At 37.9% G+C, this 16,762-nt stretch overlaps 1 protein-coding gene across 1 annotated transcript; it reads left to right on the top strand.

Moving 5' to 3' along the window:
* The first annotated feature begins 270 nt into the window (after nucleotides 1–270).
* On the top strand, nucleotides 271–15,524 carry slc2a11.3.L (solute carrier family 2, facilitated glucose transporter member 11 gene 3 L homeolog). The gene is made up of 12 exons (NM_001352231.1): nucleotides 271–454; nucleotides 2,315–2,413; nucleotides 3,490–3,650; nucleotides 3,999–4,123; nucleotides 5,247–5,376; nucleotides 6,640–6,788; nucleotides 8,223–8,410; nucleotides 9,203–9,313; nucleotides 9,700–9,801; nucleotides 10,759–10,834; nucleotides 11,228–11,355; nucleotides 14,089–15,524. The coding sequence occupies exons 1-12, from the start codon at nucleotides 431–433 to the stop codon at nucleotides 14,287–14,289; spliced, it is 1,494 nt and encodes a 497-aa protein (NP_001339160.1). The 5' UTR covers nucleotides 271–430; the 3' UTR covers nucleotides 14,290–15,524.
* Nucleotides 15,525–16,762: the final 1,238 nt, after the last annotated feature.

Below are 16,762 nucleotides of genomic sequence, written 5' to 3'. Positions count from 1 at the left end.
GACTTAAGGTGTAGACAAAATTATGGAAAAATCCTGTATCCAGAAAACGACAGGTCCCCAGCATGCTGGAAAGCTGGTCCCATACCTGTGCATTGAATATAGGATACCTGGACATACCATGTCTTTTTCAAACAATCTTTAAGTTACAGTTTCAGAGAGAGAAGCAGCTATGCATCAATGCATCTGGAATTTGGGTTGACTGATTCCTTGACCTTCCAAGTTCATTAATGTTTTCTTAGCAGTGGCCTCTCCTCCCTTTGCTAGCATGTGGTTGGCCCTTACATAAAACCTACTCTTAAGCTCTCCTCGTGTTCAGTAGCTAATACACTGAAGGTAGATGAAATTATATCAATATTAAGCTATCCTGTGTTGGATCAATTTGTCGGTATATTTACCAGCCTCAGGAAACACAGACAGCAGCAGCATTATAATGGCTAACATATCTGCTCACTTGGTGAGTACCTTCCTATTTAAATATGTTTTTGCAATCATTTGCTGTATAGGAACTTTTTTGTTTTTCAGTATGTAGTAGAGCTTTTTGAGGTGATTACAACAAGAAAATGGTTTACTGTGACAAATTACATGATTTTTGTAGTTTGCCATTCAGAACATGAAAGATGTGGAGCTTTAGAGTAAAGAGCTGCTTTACACCCATGTGAGCATCGTTCTTTATGTTGCACCTGATTTTGTATTTAGTGCAAGAAGCAGGGCACAGTTTTCACCAGCCAAATAGGTTGTCATGAGTATGTGTAAATAGTATGGGCACATTTACTTAGCTCGAGTGAAGGAATTGAATAAAAAATACTTCGAATTTCGAATGTTTTTTTTGGCTACTTTGACCATCGAATTTGCTACTTCAACCTTCGACTTTGGATCGAACGATTCGAACTTAAAAACGTTTGACTATTCGATAGTCGAAGTACTGTCTCTTTAAAAAAAACTTCGACCACCTACTTTGCCACCTAAAACCTACCGAGCATCAATGTTAGGGAAGGTCCCCATAGGCTTTCTAACAAATTTCTGATTAAAGGAAAATCGTTCGATCGATGGATTAAAATCCTTTGAATCGTTCGATTCTAAGGATTTTATCGTATGATCGAATGATTTTTCCTACGATTGTTCGAACGAACGAATAGCGGTAAATCCTTCGACTTCGATATTCGAAGTCGAAGGATTTTACTTCGACGGTCGAATATGGAGGGTTAATTAACCCTCCATATTCGACCCTAAGTAAATGTGCCCCTATATGTGCATTGAGGTTCATTTGGAGGGGTTGAACCTGATGGACTTAACTATGAAACTATATGGGGGTTATTTAGCAAGCTCCGAATATCCAGACCTTAAATAATTCATAGTTTTCGGAGCAAAAAAAAACAACAAATTTTTCAAGATTTATTAAAGTCCGATGGTCTAAAAACTCAGAATCCGAAACCACGGCATCTAAAAGCTCTCGTGGTCCTGTATAAGTCAATGGGGAAAGTCCCAGTGTGCGCCGATGTCTGTACAGATATTTCGATGTTTTCAGGGATTCGGCACAAAAAAACATAGTAGTTTTTGTAGAAAACTCCGAATAATTCAGAGTTTTCAGGGAAAGCTAAGAGGTTTTCAGAGTTATTTTTTCGGGCTTTTTTCTTTATAAATAAGGTCCATTTGGGACCTTGATAAATAACCCTCTATGTATGGCTTTTAGTACTCCAGTACTTGCTCCTGTACCATTGGTCGATGAGCCCTGAGGTCTACCTAAGCAGCAGTACAGCTTTCCAAAACATTTTCCTTTGGGGCATTTTTCTCAGCAGTGCTAAACTAGAACAGTCGTAAATGTGCTGCAGATTAGACTTTAATATTCTGAACTGTGTTGTGCTTCTGGGAAGGGATTGTGGGATGGTGCCAATAGTAGCAGTGGAATTCTAGTCTCTGGGAAGGGATTGTGGCTGTGGCATAGTCTCATAGCAGATATAGTAGGGAGAGATGGTACTTATAGTAGCATTGGTATAATAGTCTCTGGGATAGGACTCCTCATTGTTTATTGCTTTTGTTTCAGTCAATTAGTAAAGTATAATGAAGTTTTATTGGTAGTATGTATACAGAATAAAGGGTAAACTTTAATCAGGACGAATAGGACACAGTGTGGCATTGGTAGTCAAGAGAGGATGTTCTTTAAAAGACAGCGAATGCAAGGGTCCAATGTGTTTACAATTCTGTGAGATTCCTCTTTCCTCATTTTATATTTAATTGTGTCTAGCAAGTATGGTACACTATTGGTACAGTATGTTGCCTTTTCATTGCATTCCCTTTGTATTGTTGTTCTAATTAGGTTCAATATCGAGGTCTTTTCTTCATGACCTTTATCATGGGCATTGGGTGCCCCTTTCAGTATGGTTACCAAATGTCTGTCCTGAATTCACCTTCTCCGGTAAGTCGGATTACTCTTCACAACAAAACAATCACTATGAGCATTTATTATGTTTTCTGCTTTCAACCTATTTGATTCACATAGAAATGGTCAAGTCCCTGGGTCCAGTTCCCCATTCCCCATTAGACTCACAAGGGAGTAGTTTATAAACTATGTGCGGCGCAGATTTATTTGCATATGCTGTTTTGCACATGTTTTTTCCCAGAACACTTAAATATTGCATTGCTGTGCCAGTTTTTCTACATAACAATTGTTTAAAGACTATCATACATTTTCTTTATACAACTGAATCAGCTCATTCCAAAAAGGGGGTTTATATATATTTTTTTTTTTACAAAGGCCTTATGGCCTCTACTTCTCATTACTCCTAGACTTTCTAAAAGTGCCATTTTGTTCTATGGAGTTGAGCTCTACAGTCCTACTGCATTGTTAATTACTGAGAATGCAATCCCTTATTTGGAAACTTGATATCCAGAAAGATCCAATTTATTGGGAAAGTCATCTTTAAAGTCAATTTTAAGCAAATAGGTAGAATTTTAAAAATGATTTCCTTTATCTTTGTAATAATAAAACAGTACTTGATGGTAACTAAGCTGCATGAATCCGTATTGGTAGCAAAACAATCCTATTGGGTTTATTTAATGTTTAGCAGGTCCCAAGCATTCCAGATAATAGATCCTACATCTGTACTCCATTCAATCCAAGGAATTTAGTAAATCTAACAGCATCTGCATTCTTCTGTTATCACTTGGTAAAGATACTATTCTAATATCCCTTATTGCAGAGTTAATGCCTAGGAGCCATTAAAGCACTTGTGTGTCTTTAATAATTACTTATATGACATGAAAAGCAAATCTGTCAGATGGTTGCAAATTTTCATGTAACAGGATATCTTTTATTTCAGAATGCGTTGTCGTTATCATTCTTAATTAAATTAAAATAGGAATGACTTTGATTTAGGTAGAGGAACCAAGACAATTACAATACAGCACATCTTCCTAATCTATATATATACGAGATCAAATTAGAATTGGCTTTTTCATACCCTTATATCTCTTCATATGCTTCCCTTTTAGTTCATTAAACAATTAATCAATGAGACTTGGATAAGAAGAAATGGAGCCATGATAACTCAGGGAACACAGACACTGATCTGGTCATTGATGGTGTCAGTGTTTAGCATTGGTTGTCTTATTGGGTCGGTTTCATCAGGATACCTAAGTGGAAAAACTGGAAAGTGAGTATAAGTGAATAAAGAGAGTTTCCTGTCCCCAAAATGACTATCCATGAAAAAGTAATATACATCAGATGTCATCATTAATGCTGTAATTCATCGAATATTGAGAAAATTAAAGTCAATACCAAAAGTTTCGTTTTTTTCCCAAATATTCCCAATTTTGAGGAGAGTGAGAGAACTTGAGAATTCAACAGTTGTGTGTACAGGAGGCTGGCTTTGTGTAATTATACCTCAGGATGGATTGTAACAGATGAAATGTAAATCAAAATAATTGCATTTATAGGCAAGCATTCTGTGAACAGTAATATAACTATTTCGTAATTGTAACATTTCCATTAATTATAACAGGAAGAAATGCCTGATCTATAGCTCTTCCCTGCCCATAATCAACACAGTTCTTATGGGTGTGAGTCAGGCAGTGCACCTCTTCGAGTTGATTCTCGTTGGACGTTTCCTCTGTGGCTTATACGTAGGTATGTGAACGTTAGGCTTTAAACCATATTTAAGAAGAAAGGCGTAAGGTTCCATGTTCCATTTTTTTAAAATGCCCTTTAAAAGGTGAATAATATATATTGTATATGTGGCAATTATAGGTCTGTAAATTTGATATCTATGGGGGGCAGGTTATGTAAAAATGTACTAGTGGGAGTATAAAGCCCTTTGTCATTATTGGTTCTGTAAAAAGAGCTTGTATTAAACATACCTTTTGCCTATTCTTTTAATTAAGGGGCCCATTTACAAATTATTTTTTCCTTTTCATTTTACAGAATCATATTGTTTGCACTAAAAAAATGTGGGGGTTTTCTAAACAACAAAAAATGTGCAATTCATTAAGCATTAAAACCATAAAAACTCTAATACAAACGTTGGCCATCTAAAAGCTGTCAAGATTATATAAAAGTCAGTGGGAGATGTTTTTATCCATTTTCTTTAATTTTGGCTTTTAGAAATTAGAGATCATTCGGATCATTCTGCTTTTTTTTTCTTTTTTTTTTTGCTGTTCCTGTATTTTTGTATCAGGATCTTTAAATAAATTACACGACATTCATGGTTCTGGAGAAAATGCATTTTGTTTTGTGGTTTCAAAAACCTCTAAAAAAAACCAATGGATTTTGTTATACCATGCACAGATGGAAATTGAAATAAAAGTCATTCCAACTTCCTGATTCTTGCAAACCATGCTTACCTCAAAGCATAACAAATAATGCAGTTGGGGAAATGAAAGGGTTTATAATAATATGGGAATAACAAATGTAAATATTACAGTATTATTATTATTATTATAGTCGATGCATATTTACTTAAAACTTAAGTGCACATTAGATGGCAGATGAATTGCTATTTTAACAGAAAATTGTGCATATTTATATTACAGTACATACTATTAAATTCTATATAATGAATATTTTATATTTCAAGTATTAAAATACAAACATATGTAAATATGAAGGGAGAGATATTGTATAAAATTGTAAGGGCAGACTAAATATAGAGAATGCTGTGATTTTACAGAAAATAATAGGTCTTTAATACACGCTCAAGTGTCTATACATTATTGAATGTGCTATTAATATTAATGTTATATCTTTGCATAAGGTCTCGGACTGAATATCCATGCTCAGTACATTGGGGAGAGTGCACCCAGAAAACTACTTGGCTTTTTCAATACCCTGGCTCCCATATTTGTAACACTGGGCAAACTGTGTGGGCAGATTGTTGGAATTAGGTAAGTTCAGTGTTGGGGATACAGATTTGCCATTAAAAAACAACTCACTGGGTGCTGCTGTCAGTTTCACCATATTTGTCTGTCTGTATTTTAGTTATAACAGTAGTGTCATATGTGGAAAGGCTGTAGCCTTTAAGGTACAAGGATATTTAAATATTAAGCCTGTCCTGTTTAAGTTTCTAGAAATCGGCACTTGCTTAATCACCTCCACTGCTTCGCACATTAAAGGGATTCTGTCATGGGAAAACATGTTTTTATTACAAAACACATCAATCAATTAAATTTAAATCAATCCATGGTTGCTAGGGTAATCTGGACCCTAGCAACCAGATTGCTGAAATTGCAAACTGGAGAACTGCTGAATAAAAAGCTAAATAACTTGAAAAGCACAAATAATAGAATATGAAAACCGATTGCAAATTGTCTCAGAATACCGTTCTATACATCATAATAAAACTAAACTCAAAGGTGAACAATCCCTTTAATAGTGCTCTTCTAGCAGAATTATGCACTAAAATCCACTTTTAAGAAGAGCAAACAGATTTTATTTTCAATTTAATTTTGAAATCTGACACGGGGCTAGGTTTAATTTTGAAATCTGACATGGGGCAAGACATGCTGTCAGTTTCCCAGGTGTCCCCAATCATGCTCTGACTTCAGTCACTCTTTACTGCTGCACTGCAAGTTGGAGTATCCAACACAGGATTGTGTCAGTGCAGTGTTAAATTACTCCATCCCTCCCTACTGCCTGGGTATGAAGCCTGTGCCTTAACCCCATTACAGTAAATCTTCTAGATTCAACTACAAGTAAATAACTTAACATTTTAGTTAGTAAACAAACAAACAACTAACAAAGCCAAATATAAACAGTCATGGCACAGGAGCAAATACCACCAAACATCCCAATTTAAACAGGATGATTGTGTGAGTTTCTTTATCATGTTGGCACCCTTCTCTGAGTGATCTATACTTTCTTTTTTTTATAATTTAAAATTTTTATTGACCTTCATTTCCAAAAAAGAAAAAAGATAACAGGTACAACACTGATGCAAGAAAGTATACAAGTGACTGTATCAGATGTTACACAACAGAATATAACACTTCAATTAGCTCAGTCAACCCTTAAGCATCATATCCTGAAAACGGATATCATAATAACGAAACAATGAATCCTCATGGAAATGAAAGAAGTTTTAGTAGAATGGTAGACAGAGAAAAGGAAAAAGAAAAATGAGTGATCTATACTTTCAATCTTTTCCACAGGGAGTTATTTGGTACAGAATTGATGTGGCCCTACATCCTGGTCCCCTGCGGAATCACATCCCTGGTCCAGCTGATCACACTGCCTTTCTTCCCTGAAACCCCTCATCACCTTCTGCATGTCAGGGGTGACAAGGAAGCCTGTTTGAAAGGTACAGTATTTTATTGCAAGAGAGCTCATCTATTAAACTTGCAGTTATGGTTGCCACCTTTTCTGGTAAATATAGAAATTTTCTGGAAAATCATAATTTGTGTGTGCAGACACAAACTTTGCCCCCAACAGCTCTGTAACTCTACCAACCAGGCCTGGTTTTTCAACTGACAACTACAAAAGTTACTCTGTAGACCCAATGCCCACTCGATTCACACCCTCTATGTCACAACATCATGTCCCCATATCTCCTGCAGCATCCATGCAAAAAATTTAGTTCAACACATTTTGTGCCAGATGTTTCAGTATACTTGCTAAAGCTAAATCACGTGCAAGTTGCAACAGTAAGACGAGTGTTCTGATCATATTAGCGACAGTTACAGCATTTGTGTGAGAATCATTTGCCAAAAAAAAGGAGCACCTATAGGTACAATGTGCAAAGGAAACCCTGACATTTCTGCCTTGTCTTATGTCTGACCAATTACCCCATAGACAGGTCACAGATGAATGGCGGGTCATATTTGCTGCCAACCCAGACCCCCACTCCCCCCGAACTCTCTGCACTATCCCAGCCCTACTAGTGACAGGGAAGCACTTACATACTCACACTTGCCCTGCCCCGCCAATTACCTGAGAGTTCGAGTGAGTTCTGCATGGGTATATAAAAGGATATGATATTGCAGGCCAGTACAGGCCAAGGTTGGGTTTTAGCGGATTAGGGTCTAGTGCGGGACAAAAACATTTCAATCTGTGCTTCACTACTTTAGCCCCTACTGAAAATGCTCCCTGATGCTTCACTGAGCAGTGGCATAAGTTTGGTTCCAACCCTCCCTTCCCCCCATGCAAAAAAAGTGGGTCACCCACAACACACAATAATCGGTGACCAACAATTTTGGATGCATTGTGGGTAGGGTTGATACCTTTTCTAGAAAAAAATACCGGACTTCTTATATTATCATCTTTTTCCCTGTTAATAACATTGGCATCACGCATCATTTTTACTGCCTAGGTGACAACTCTAATTGTGGGTCACCTGCCTGCCCTAATACAGAGGATGCAGACCCCCCCACAGCTGCGGGAACTGCCTCCTCTATAGTTATGTCACTGAGCAACTCTTACAACTGTTACCGTGGGCCGGATTTAACGTGGAAAGCTAATTCCAGTGTTTATCACATGAAACTCATAATTTTTAAAACCTAAACTTTCGGGGGGGGGGGGAAATTGAAAAAAGTAGACAGCATGCTATGTACATAACCAACTGCTGCAAAATGTTTCTATAGATTCAATTAGTACTGATTGTTGGATCTGAATGATAAATACATGGTAGTGCTTTCTGATTATCCACCATGATAACTTTGAGGGGGTATCCAAGGTCTGTTGCAACTCAATGCATAGGGCAGAATGACACACAGCCATATTTTTCTTATTTCTCCAGCCCTGAAGCAACTGTGGGGGGACAGAGACCATCAGGCAGAGATGGAAGAAATCATAGAACAGCAAAGGGCCCAGAAGAAAACTGGAAACATGAGCATTTTGGAGCTGTTAAAGGACTCTTCCCAACGCTGGCAGCTCTATTCTATGATTGGCTTGATCCTCACCCTGCAACTTTCTGGTGTCAATGCAGTTGAGTATTGTGACATTTTGGGAATTTCACTTATGAGTGCAAAGAGTTGTGTTACTTTTTCCTGGATGTATAAGGTTCAGCAGATCATACATTCAATTTGAAAATAGTCTAAATGTAAGCTTTATTTAAAGTATGTATGGATTAAAGGGATGTAACAATGGAAACAGTAGAGACAGCAGCTTCCAGGGATGGTGTAAGAGGAGAAATGGCCAAGGGTGCCGCTGGCCCAAATCTTTTCAAACATTTGTTGAATGGTAGATCCATAAAAAGATTTTGCTTTTGGTCCAGTAACTTCTCCTTGTGAGGCTAGTGACTCAAGAATCTTCTCCTCAACTGCTGCCATAATACTTGTTGTGCCTGCATCCAAATACATTGCCATGAATCAGGTGCAGACAGACGCGGCAGATATCAGTGCAAAATCACACATTTCGGCTCCAAAATCCACCCTGTCTGTGGATACATTGAGGCAATGTATTCAAGTGCAGGTAAATCAGCAGTAGCGGAGAAGCAGATTCACAGTCTGCGTTTCTCCAAAGGCCAAGATCTACATTGTCTGCCACTAGCCTTATACTTCCTGAAATGGACTAAATAACTGTCTTAGATCACAGTTTTAAAGGAGAACTTAACCACCCACAAACAAAAGCCCCTCTACTGCCCTCCATCGGCTCTGCTCTCTCCCTGGTGCTAGTAACTTGTCTAATGGTCATCAAGTTTAGTTTCACTGATGCACACACTATGCCAGCTGCATATTTAATATACAGTAAGGTCTAACTGTTTCTGTTAATCTGCAGATTTACTTTTATGCCTATGATGTGTTCCGAGCAGCTAACTTTCCACCTGACAAGATCTCCTATGTCTCCTTAGGAGTTGGGGCCTTTGAATTTGTATCTGCTATGTTCTGTGTAAGTTTTGATGTATGTTTGTATTCTTTACTGCAGAGGTGCACAGATTTTTCTGATGTGGGGATCAATTTAGTATACAAAGAAAAAATAGTTTAGGGCATTCTAGGAAGCCACGTATAGATCAGACCAAAAAAGATTTGTTAAAAAGTAGAAAAAATCTTTATTTAAACCCTAAAGTTATAAAACCCCTACATTTTACATTATTACTTTTCCAGGACTGTTATAGCTCAGGATGGCAACATTTTTTACCATGTATTTTGGGGCAAAACTTCATACTATACTTTAGTAAATGGACAGATCTGAAATTAATATGCTCTTAAGTCAGTAGTTTTGTGAGCTTGTTTAGTTGGTTCAGCAGTTGAAGTGTGTACATTCTCTCTCCACAGAGTCTGCTCATTGAACGCTTTGGGAGGAAGTTTCTAATTTTGGCTGGATTTGGTCTTATGTCTGTCATTCTCGGACTTCTCATAGTGACTCTTTCTTTGCAGGTAGGAGGGGTTATTTTATTCCTTGTGCTTTTCCAGCTGAAAGTACTTCATATACCTCTTAGCACAGGGGACCCCAACCTTTCACCCGTGAGCCACATTCACATGAAAAATAAGTAGGGGAGCAACACAAGCATGGGGATGCCAAATAAGGGCTGTGATTGGCTATTTGATAGCCCCTACGTGGACTGGCAGCATACAGGAGGCTCTGCTTGGCAGTACACCTGGCTTTTATGAAACCAAAACTTGCCTCCAAGCCAGGAATTCAAAAATAAGCACCTGCTTTAAGGCCACTGTGAGCAACATCCAAGGGGTTGTTGAACAACATATTGCTTGTGTAACATATTACTGGTTGGGGATCACTGTCTTAGCATAAGGCAGAATATTACGTTAACATTCGAGCTATTGTTTAATAAATGTCTTTCTCTTTTGTTCAAGTCTTTAAGGAATAGTGTCCTCCAATCCCCACACAATTCTGGAAGTGCAATGCCTCCCTAGTAATACACTTAGCAAAGAGACTGCCTTCCAAACAATTTGCCTTTCTTAATCTGAGATTCTCTAAAGGTTGACTTCTAGTACAGCTGTGGACTATTAAGCTTCAGTAAATGAGTCTGTTAGAGCTGTTTCAATGCATTTCTTTATTATGGGAAGTCAAAGAAAAGTCTTTGACATAAAAGCAAGAGAAGATGCTGGTGCCTTAAAGAAATGTAATAGGTCACCCAGTGTCTTTTTACACCAGCATCCTATAAAGGAACATTCATATAGGAGAGAAAATATACATGTACTTGCTTAGTCTATCCTTAAATAAGGGGAAGTATTTTGTAGACAAATGCTTTACGTGGGTTACAAGATACACTAGTGATGACCAGAATATGTGTATGTTGATGTGTGTGTCAAAAGAGACTGGGGAATCTACTGTTAAGAAGGCTAAACCAATATACTGTTCATCACCTCTTCTAGGACTCCTACCTATGGATGCCCTACTGCAGTGTTGCTCTTGTTTTTTCCTTCATTTTTGTGTTCGGAGCTGGCCCAGGTATGTGGACGCAACTCATTCAAACAGTGCAAAATAAATATAACTTTAACTTCAACCTTAGAGCAGTTCTTCCAGCTTTAGCTGGCAGGGCAGATAATAAAATTATTCTAAAAATATTTTTTATTTTTGGATAAATGTGCAGTAAAATGTATAAATATGTTGTCATAGTTATTCTTCCCATATATCATTATTTGGTTTATACATTTACATCTATCCATACAAGATGGACATGTGTAACTGAATTCTTGGGGTTTAGCTCTTTACCTACATAGAATGTAATGAAGGCATTGTGGCACCTCTTATTTGCTCTACTAAACCATGTGCAAAACACCTGTGATCAGCCCTTGCTTTTAACAGTGTGTAAAACGACAATAATATTTTCCTTTTCTGCAGCTGGTGCCATTTTCACTACCTGTGTTGAAATCTTTGCACAAGTTCCCCGTGTTCCAGCCTTTGCTGTTTCTGGAGTGTTCAGCTGGGTAGGACTTTACATCCTGGGAATGATCTTCCCATATCTGGTGGTAAGTTGCACGAGATTTGGAAGTCAATATAACTGAACGGGGGCCTGCTTTGATTTGACATTTCTAAACAGATTATAATGATTGATAATTAAGTATGGTTTCATATATGAACAAAAATAGCATTTTGGCTGAGGAGATAACTTTTTGATGCAAAGTAGACAAAATTTGCGGAAGTCAACCTGTTATTTTTTGAGTCTTGGCTCTACTGAATTATGAAAGCAAAAAAGGAAAATCAATGCATAAAGCTCACATCAAAAGATAAACGGGGGCACCATGTATGTTTAAAAATTCAAATATGAAACAGAGTTAGGAAGGAAAAGTCCTAATGAATGTATGTAGTGAGATTTCCCAAAAATTCAAAACAAAAGTAAATTAAAAGTACAAAATAATTTATTAGGTCATAAAAAGTTGGCATTTGGGAGCAATTATTCATAGGCTAATGGGTACACAACCCTGTACATGTATTTTATAGGGGTTGTATCCAAAACAGGACACACTCACATCAACCAATCAGAAAACACTTACATTGAAACAATCACACTGTAATAGTACCTGAGAGGCTGCAGGGACGCCCCTGTCTCTCCTGCGTCTCCTCTCTTGCACGGGGCCGCTTCCGGGTTTGGCGCTTGAGTTCATCGTCTTTTATTTTCTGCGACGAACTTGATGTCATTACATGCAGAGTGAAATTCAAATATATATGGTTTCTTGTTCTTAACCCTTGCCTGTCCTTGACCTCTGCTGATCTGCTGCCTGTACTGACTTTAGCCTGTTGTATTCTTCTGGATCCTGACTTTGTACTGCGTTTATGTGTCCTTGACTATGCTTTTGGTTCCTGTCTGATTGGTTTTGACCCCAGCCTGTTCTACCACTACACTTTGCTCTAACCCCTGTTAAAAGTTACGGTTTCCTTGTCAGCCCAGAACTCACACCTTGGTTCTCTTACTTTAAGACCTGACGGCATCCGCATAGCAGAGGATTCTTCCCAAAGCAAAAGGTGAAAACTTGAGCCGTGACGGGAACCTTGGCGTCTGTTCTGGGTTTTGGGAAACCATAAGTGACACACACTCCCAGGGCCGGAACTAGGGGTAGGCAGAGTAGGCATGTGCCTAGAGCGCAAAGCTGGGGGGCACCAGGCACGTACCTTCTCTGCCTCCTTTCCTAATCCGGTCCCCTCTCTGCCCTTTTGCCGAATGTGAGCGTTCCTGTTTGTTCTGTTGCGCATGTGCATCTGTTCTTGCTGGAGCACGTCTGTTCGCGCTGGTGCGCATGCGTGTCTGTAAGCGCTGGTGCTACTCACGCTGATGCACATGCATGCACCTACTCTCACTGGTCTGCATGCGTGTGCCTATTTGGCGCAGTTGCTGGCCAGGTTGCCTAGGGCGCCTGTCCGGCCAGGCCCGGTACTGCACACTGAAGATGCTGTAAAGCAAACTAGCAAGACAGACAATAACATACAAAAATGTAAAAACCAAATAATAACCTCAAAGGATTATCTTCTTACTTTATTCTAATGTTAGCACTTTATTCTAATATATTACCATTTTATTGGTAAATCTGTGTTGAAAAACCATTTACAAGTCATGCATGAACATTGTAATGTCTCTATATTGTGATAAGTTCATGGATGTTTCAGCATTTATGTTCACTGAGCCTAAATAATTCCCTGGGAATATTATTATTGGTAGGCCACCTTTTTATGTTCTAATTAATGATATTGTACTTTTATTTTACTTTTGAATTTTTGGTTAATTTCACTTATTTGGTTTTAATTTTTTTAGCAACCAGATTGCTGAGATTACAAACTGGAGAACTGCTGGATAAAAAAGCTAAATAACTTAAAAACCACAAATAATACAAAATGAAAACCAATTACCAATTGTCTCAAAATATCACTTGCTACAACATACTAAAAGTTAACTCAAAGGTGAAAAGCTCCTTTAAAGCTGATTAAAAGACCTAGAGGAGGCTTCTGTTTAAGAGTCAGGCCCTGAAAACAGAAAGGGTTAAACTAATAAGTGTTTCAACAGCATTTACATTCACATATAACATAGATATAAACCTTTCATTTTTTTTAAAGCTACTGTATATCCAGACAGATTTTCTATCTGACTTGGTAGAATAAACTTTTTAGGACCAGCTGGTACCGTATAGTGACATTTATCTCCAAATGCAGCTGCAACTGTCAGATGGAGCTATGACTTTTTTTTACTAGCAAAGCAATTGTATTAATCACAGATACTCATTATTCATCTATATGCAGTTGAACATTGTCATTTTTTTAGATAGACTGACAGATATTTGCATTAACAGTGTGGTTGCATTATTGCATACATGTGCATGAAGAATCACACTAAATTTCACAATTGGTTTCTCTGCTTTACTAACAATCACACAAAAACCCTAAAAGACAAGGAAATACTATTTCACTGGGGAGGCAGATGATATATGTGCATATTTTACTCTAACACAATGTACAAGCCCAAGCTGCTGATAACTGAAAGGGAAGTAAAATGTTGGGATAACACTCTCAGATGCAGTTTTCTCTGAAAAGGAATAACAACCTGGGGGGAAAATGTATTGCACTGGTTGCGGCCAAACATTCTAGTTTGAATCAAAGTAGCCCTTCCTTTCATTCATAATCCTCTGCAGATCAGATTTCAATGCAGCACATTCTGCTGTGGAACATGTAGTTACTACATCTTGTATTTCTCATTGTTGTTTTCTATGTTTCAGGGGAGTCTCGGGCAGTTTTGCTTCCTCCTGTTTGTGGCAGTTTTGCTGATATCTTCCATACTAACATTCTTTATTGTTCCTGAAACAAAAGGTAAATCAATAGCACAAATTTCACAGGAATTCAACAAGTTCAACTTTAGGAAAGAGCACAGGAAGACCATATGTGAAAACAAGGAGTACGTCCTTAGTACCAGATTGTGAAGCTCTGAGCTGGGAGCTTCAGATGAAAGGGATGCGAGTGCCAGTGCACATGGCTGTCACCCCAAAGCTAGACCTTGAAAGAATGGACCGCTCCAACGCCAGATCTGGGATCAGCAAGCAGTCCTGGGGCTGTCCTCAAATAGGGGCGGGGGGCTGAATTTTGCTCTCAAGAAAGACCAGTCGTTGCTTATCCCCAAAGTTACAGTGTGATATACAACTCTCCCTTGTGATTGTTCCCACCTGTCTGTCATGGATCTCATCCAATAGCTGCCTTCATAAGCCCTTCTCTGGAACCTCCCTCAAAGTGAAATCTGTTGTAAAAAGTAGCTAAGCACTTTTCTGCCTGCCACATCCCTGGCTGTGTGCCCCCCCCCCCACATTCTTCCCTACTCTGTGTGTCCGTGCAGTTGTCAGTATGCACAGTGGAGTGAGTCTGCTGTTGGAATGACAGGCTAGTGCTACTGCAGTTGGTCAGGTTTGTAGGGACCACATTGTCTTTCTTAGTACTAGTTGCTATGTTCTGTGCTTAGGTAAGCTCTCATACAGGTAAGATACATAAGGAACACACATAACGAAGAGGGTTGTTGGCTCCTTAATCCTTAAATTTGTTTGCTAAAACTTGCTTAATGAATTAGGATTTGGATTAACCCCTCTATTGCTGTTGTGATCATAGAAGTATTATAAAGCAGAGCTTTTTACTATGCCAATAGCAGTAAAAAGGTTGAGCTAAATCAGAATTCAGAAACAAGTTTTAGCAATCGGTGAGGCCTAAGGAGGCAGCAACCCTCTTATTTACGCTGACAAGTTGCGACCATTGTTTCTTATGACGTTTCCTTTAACATTGGTAGATGCAGTGTGCCTAGCAGGGTCGTTCAGAATTTAAAACACACATATGATTAATAGTGTTTATTGGGGTGTATCAGCTGTTGGTTTATCTTCAGATTCATTGGAAGGCTAATGCTCCCCATAGACGCGACGATTCTTCTTGCCGAACGACCGATTTTAGGGAAGTCCAACCAATCCTTCGAAATTATCGTGCGGTTAGTGGGATTCGAACGATCGTACATCTTACGATTTTTCTGTCAGGAAATTGATCGGCCAGGTCAAAAAAAATCTTAGTCGGCCCCAGTGTAATCTATCTATGTTTGTAGGGCCAAGCAGGCAGCTCCCCTTTGTTTTCCTGGCAAATTGGTCTTTTTAGTTGATGGTAAATTCGTACGATCGTTCTGAGAAGATCGTGGTCTCACGATCAGGATCTGATCTTTTAAAAATCTCAACATCTATGGCCAGCTTAACATATTGATCTGAGAGCCACAGCTTCTCTATCTGGTGTGTTATTCTGCTGAATGAGCCAAACAAAATAAAAATACATAATGTGTGTGTGGTCCTGAATTCTGCTTTTGAAGTTTAGCATCACCTAGAGATTGCCAGGCATGAAGATTATTAACAATATGAACACAGCAACACAAACTATAATGGTCTCTTTACACAATGAATCCTAGTCAACTGACATTACGTGCCCATTTTTGCAATGATTTTAATGACGTCTCAATGTATTTAATGTGCTCATAATGCATTACTGCAGTGGTGTTACTGGCATGTATTGGTAATTAAGGTTAAACGGGTGGTTCTAATTCTAAGCAACTTTGCAATTGAATTATTTGCCTTCTTCTAACCTTCTAATAGCATTAAATGTTATGGGTATAGTTAGTGCCAATAAATGCTACAAGTCACATTGCTATTGAAAGCAGGATATGTCTGTTTACAGTCTCTAAGCAACTTTTAAAAAATTGTCATTTTTTCTTTTTTATAGTTTTTGAATTATTCGCCTTCTTCTTCTGACTCTATTCAGCTTTGAAATGGGGGTCACTGACCCCCATCTAAAAAACAAATGCTCTGTAAGGCTACATTTTTATTGTTACTGCTACTTTTTATTACTCGTCTTTCTATGCAGGCGCTCTCCTATTCATATTACAGCCTCTTATTTAAATCAGTGCATGGTTGCTAGGGTCATTTGGGCCCTAGCAACCAGATTGCTGAAAATGCAAACTGGAGAGTTTCTGAATTAAAAGCTAAATAACTCAAAAATAACTCAAATAACTCAAAAACCACAAATAATGAAAAATGCAAACCAATTGCAAACTTTCTCAGAATACCATTCTTTGCATCATGTTAAACTAAACTCAAAGGTGAACAACCTTTAATAGCGCTCCTCTAGAAGAATTCTGCACTGAAATCCGCTTTTCAGAAGAGCAAACATTTATATATATATATATATATATATATATATATATATATACACTGTGTATGTATATATATATATATATATATATATATATATATATATATACACTGTGTATGTATGTATATATATATATATATATATTATATATATATATATATATATATATATATATATATATATATATATATATATATAAAATTTTGAAATCTGACATGGGGCTAGGCATGT

Source organism: Xenopus laevis, chromosome 1L (genome assembly GCF_017654675.1).
Source record: "Xenopus laevis strain J_2021 chromosome 1L, Xenopus_laevis_v10.1, whole genome shotgun sequence".
Classification (NCBI taxonomy): Eukaryota; Metazoa; Chordata; class Amphibia; order Anura; family Pipidae; genus Xenopus; species Xenopus laevis.
This window is presented reverse-complemented; position numbering and strand designations above follow the sequence as displayed.

Bases quoted from the DNA above. Each gene is read 5' to 3' on its own strand.
- slc2a11.3.L (NM_001352231.1), top strand. From the start codon at position 431: ATGGCTAACATATCTGCTCACTTG. The intron at 455-2,314 runs GTGAGTACCTTC...TGTTCTAATTAG, and splicing joins CTAACATATCTGCTCACTTG to GTTCAATATCGAGGTCTTTT. The intron at 9,802-10,758 runs GTAGGAGGGGTT...CACCTCTTCTAG, and splicing joins TAGTGACTCTTTCTTTGCAG to GACTCCTACCTATGGATGCC.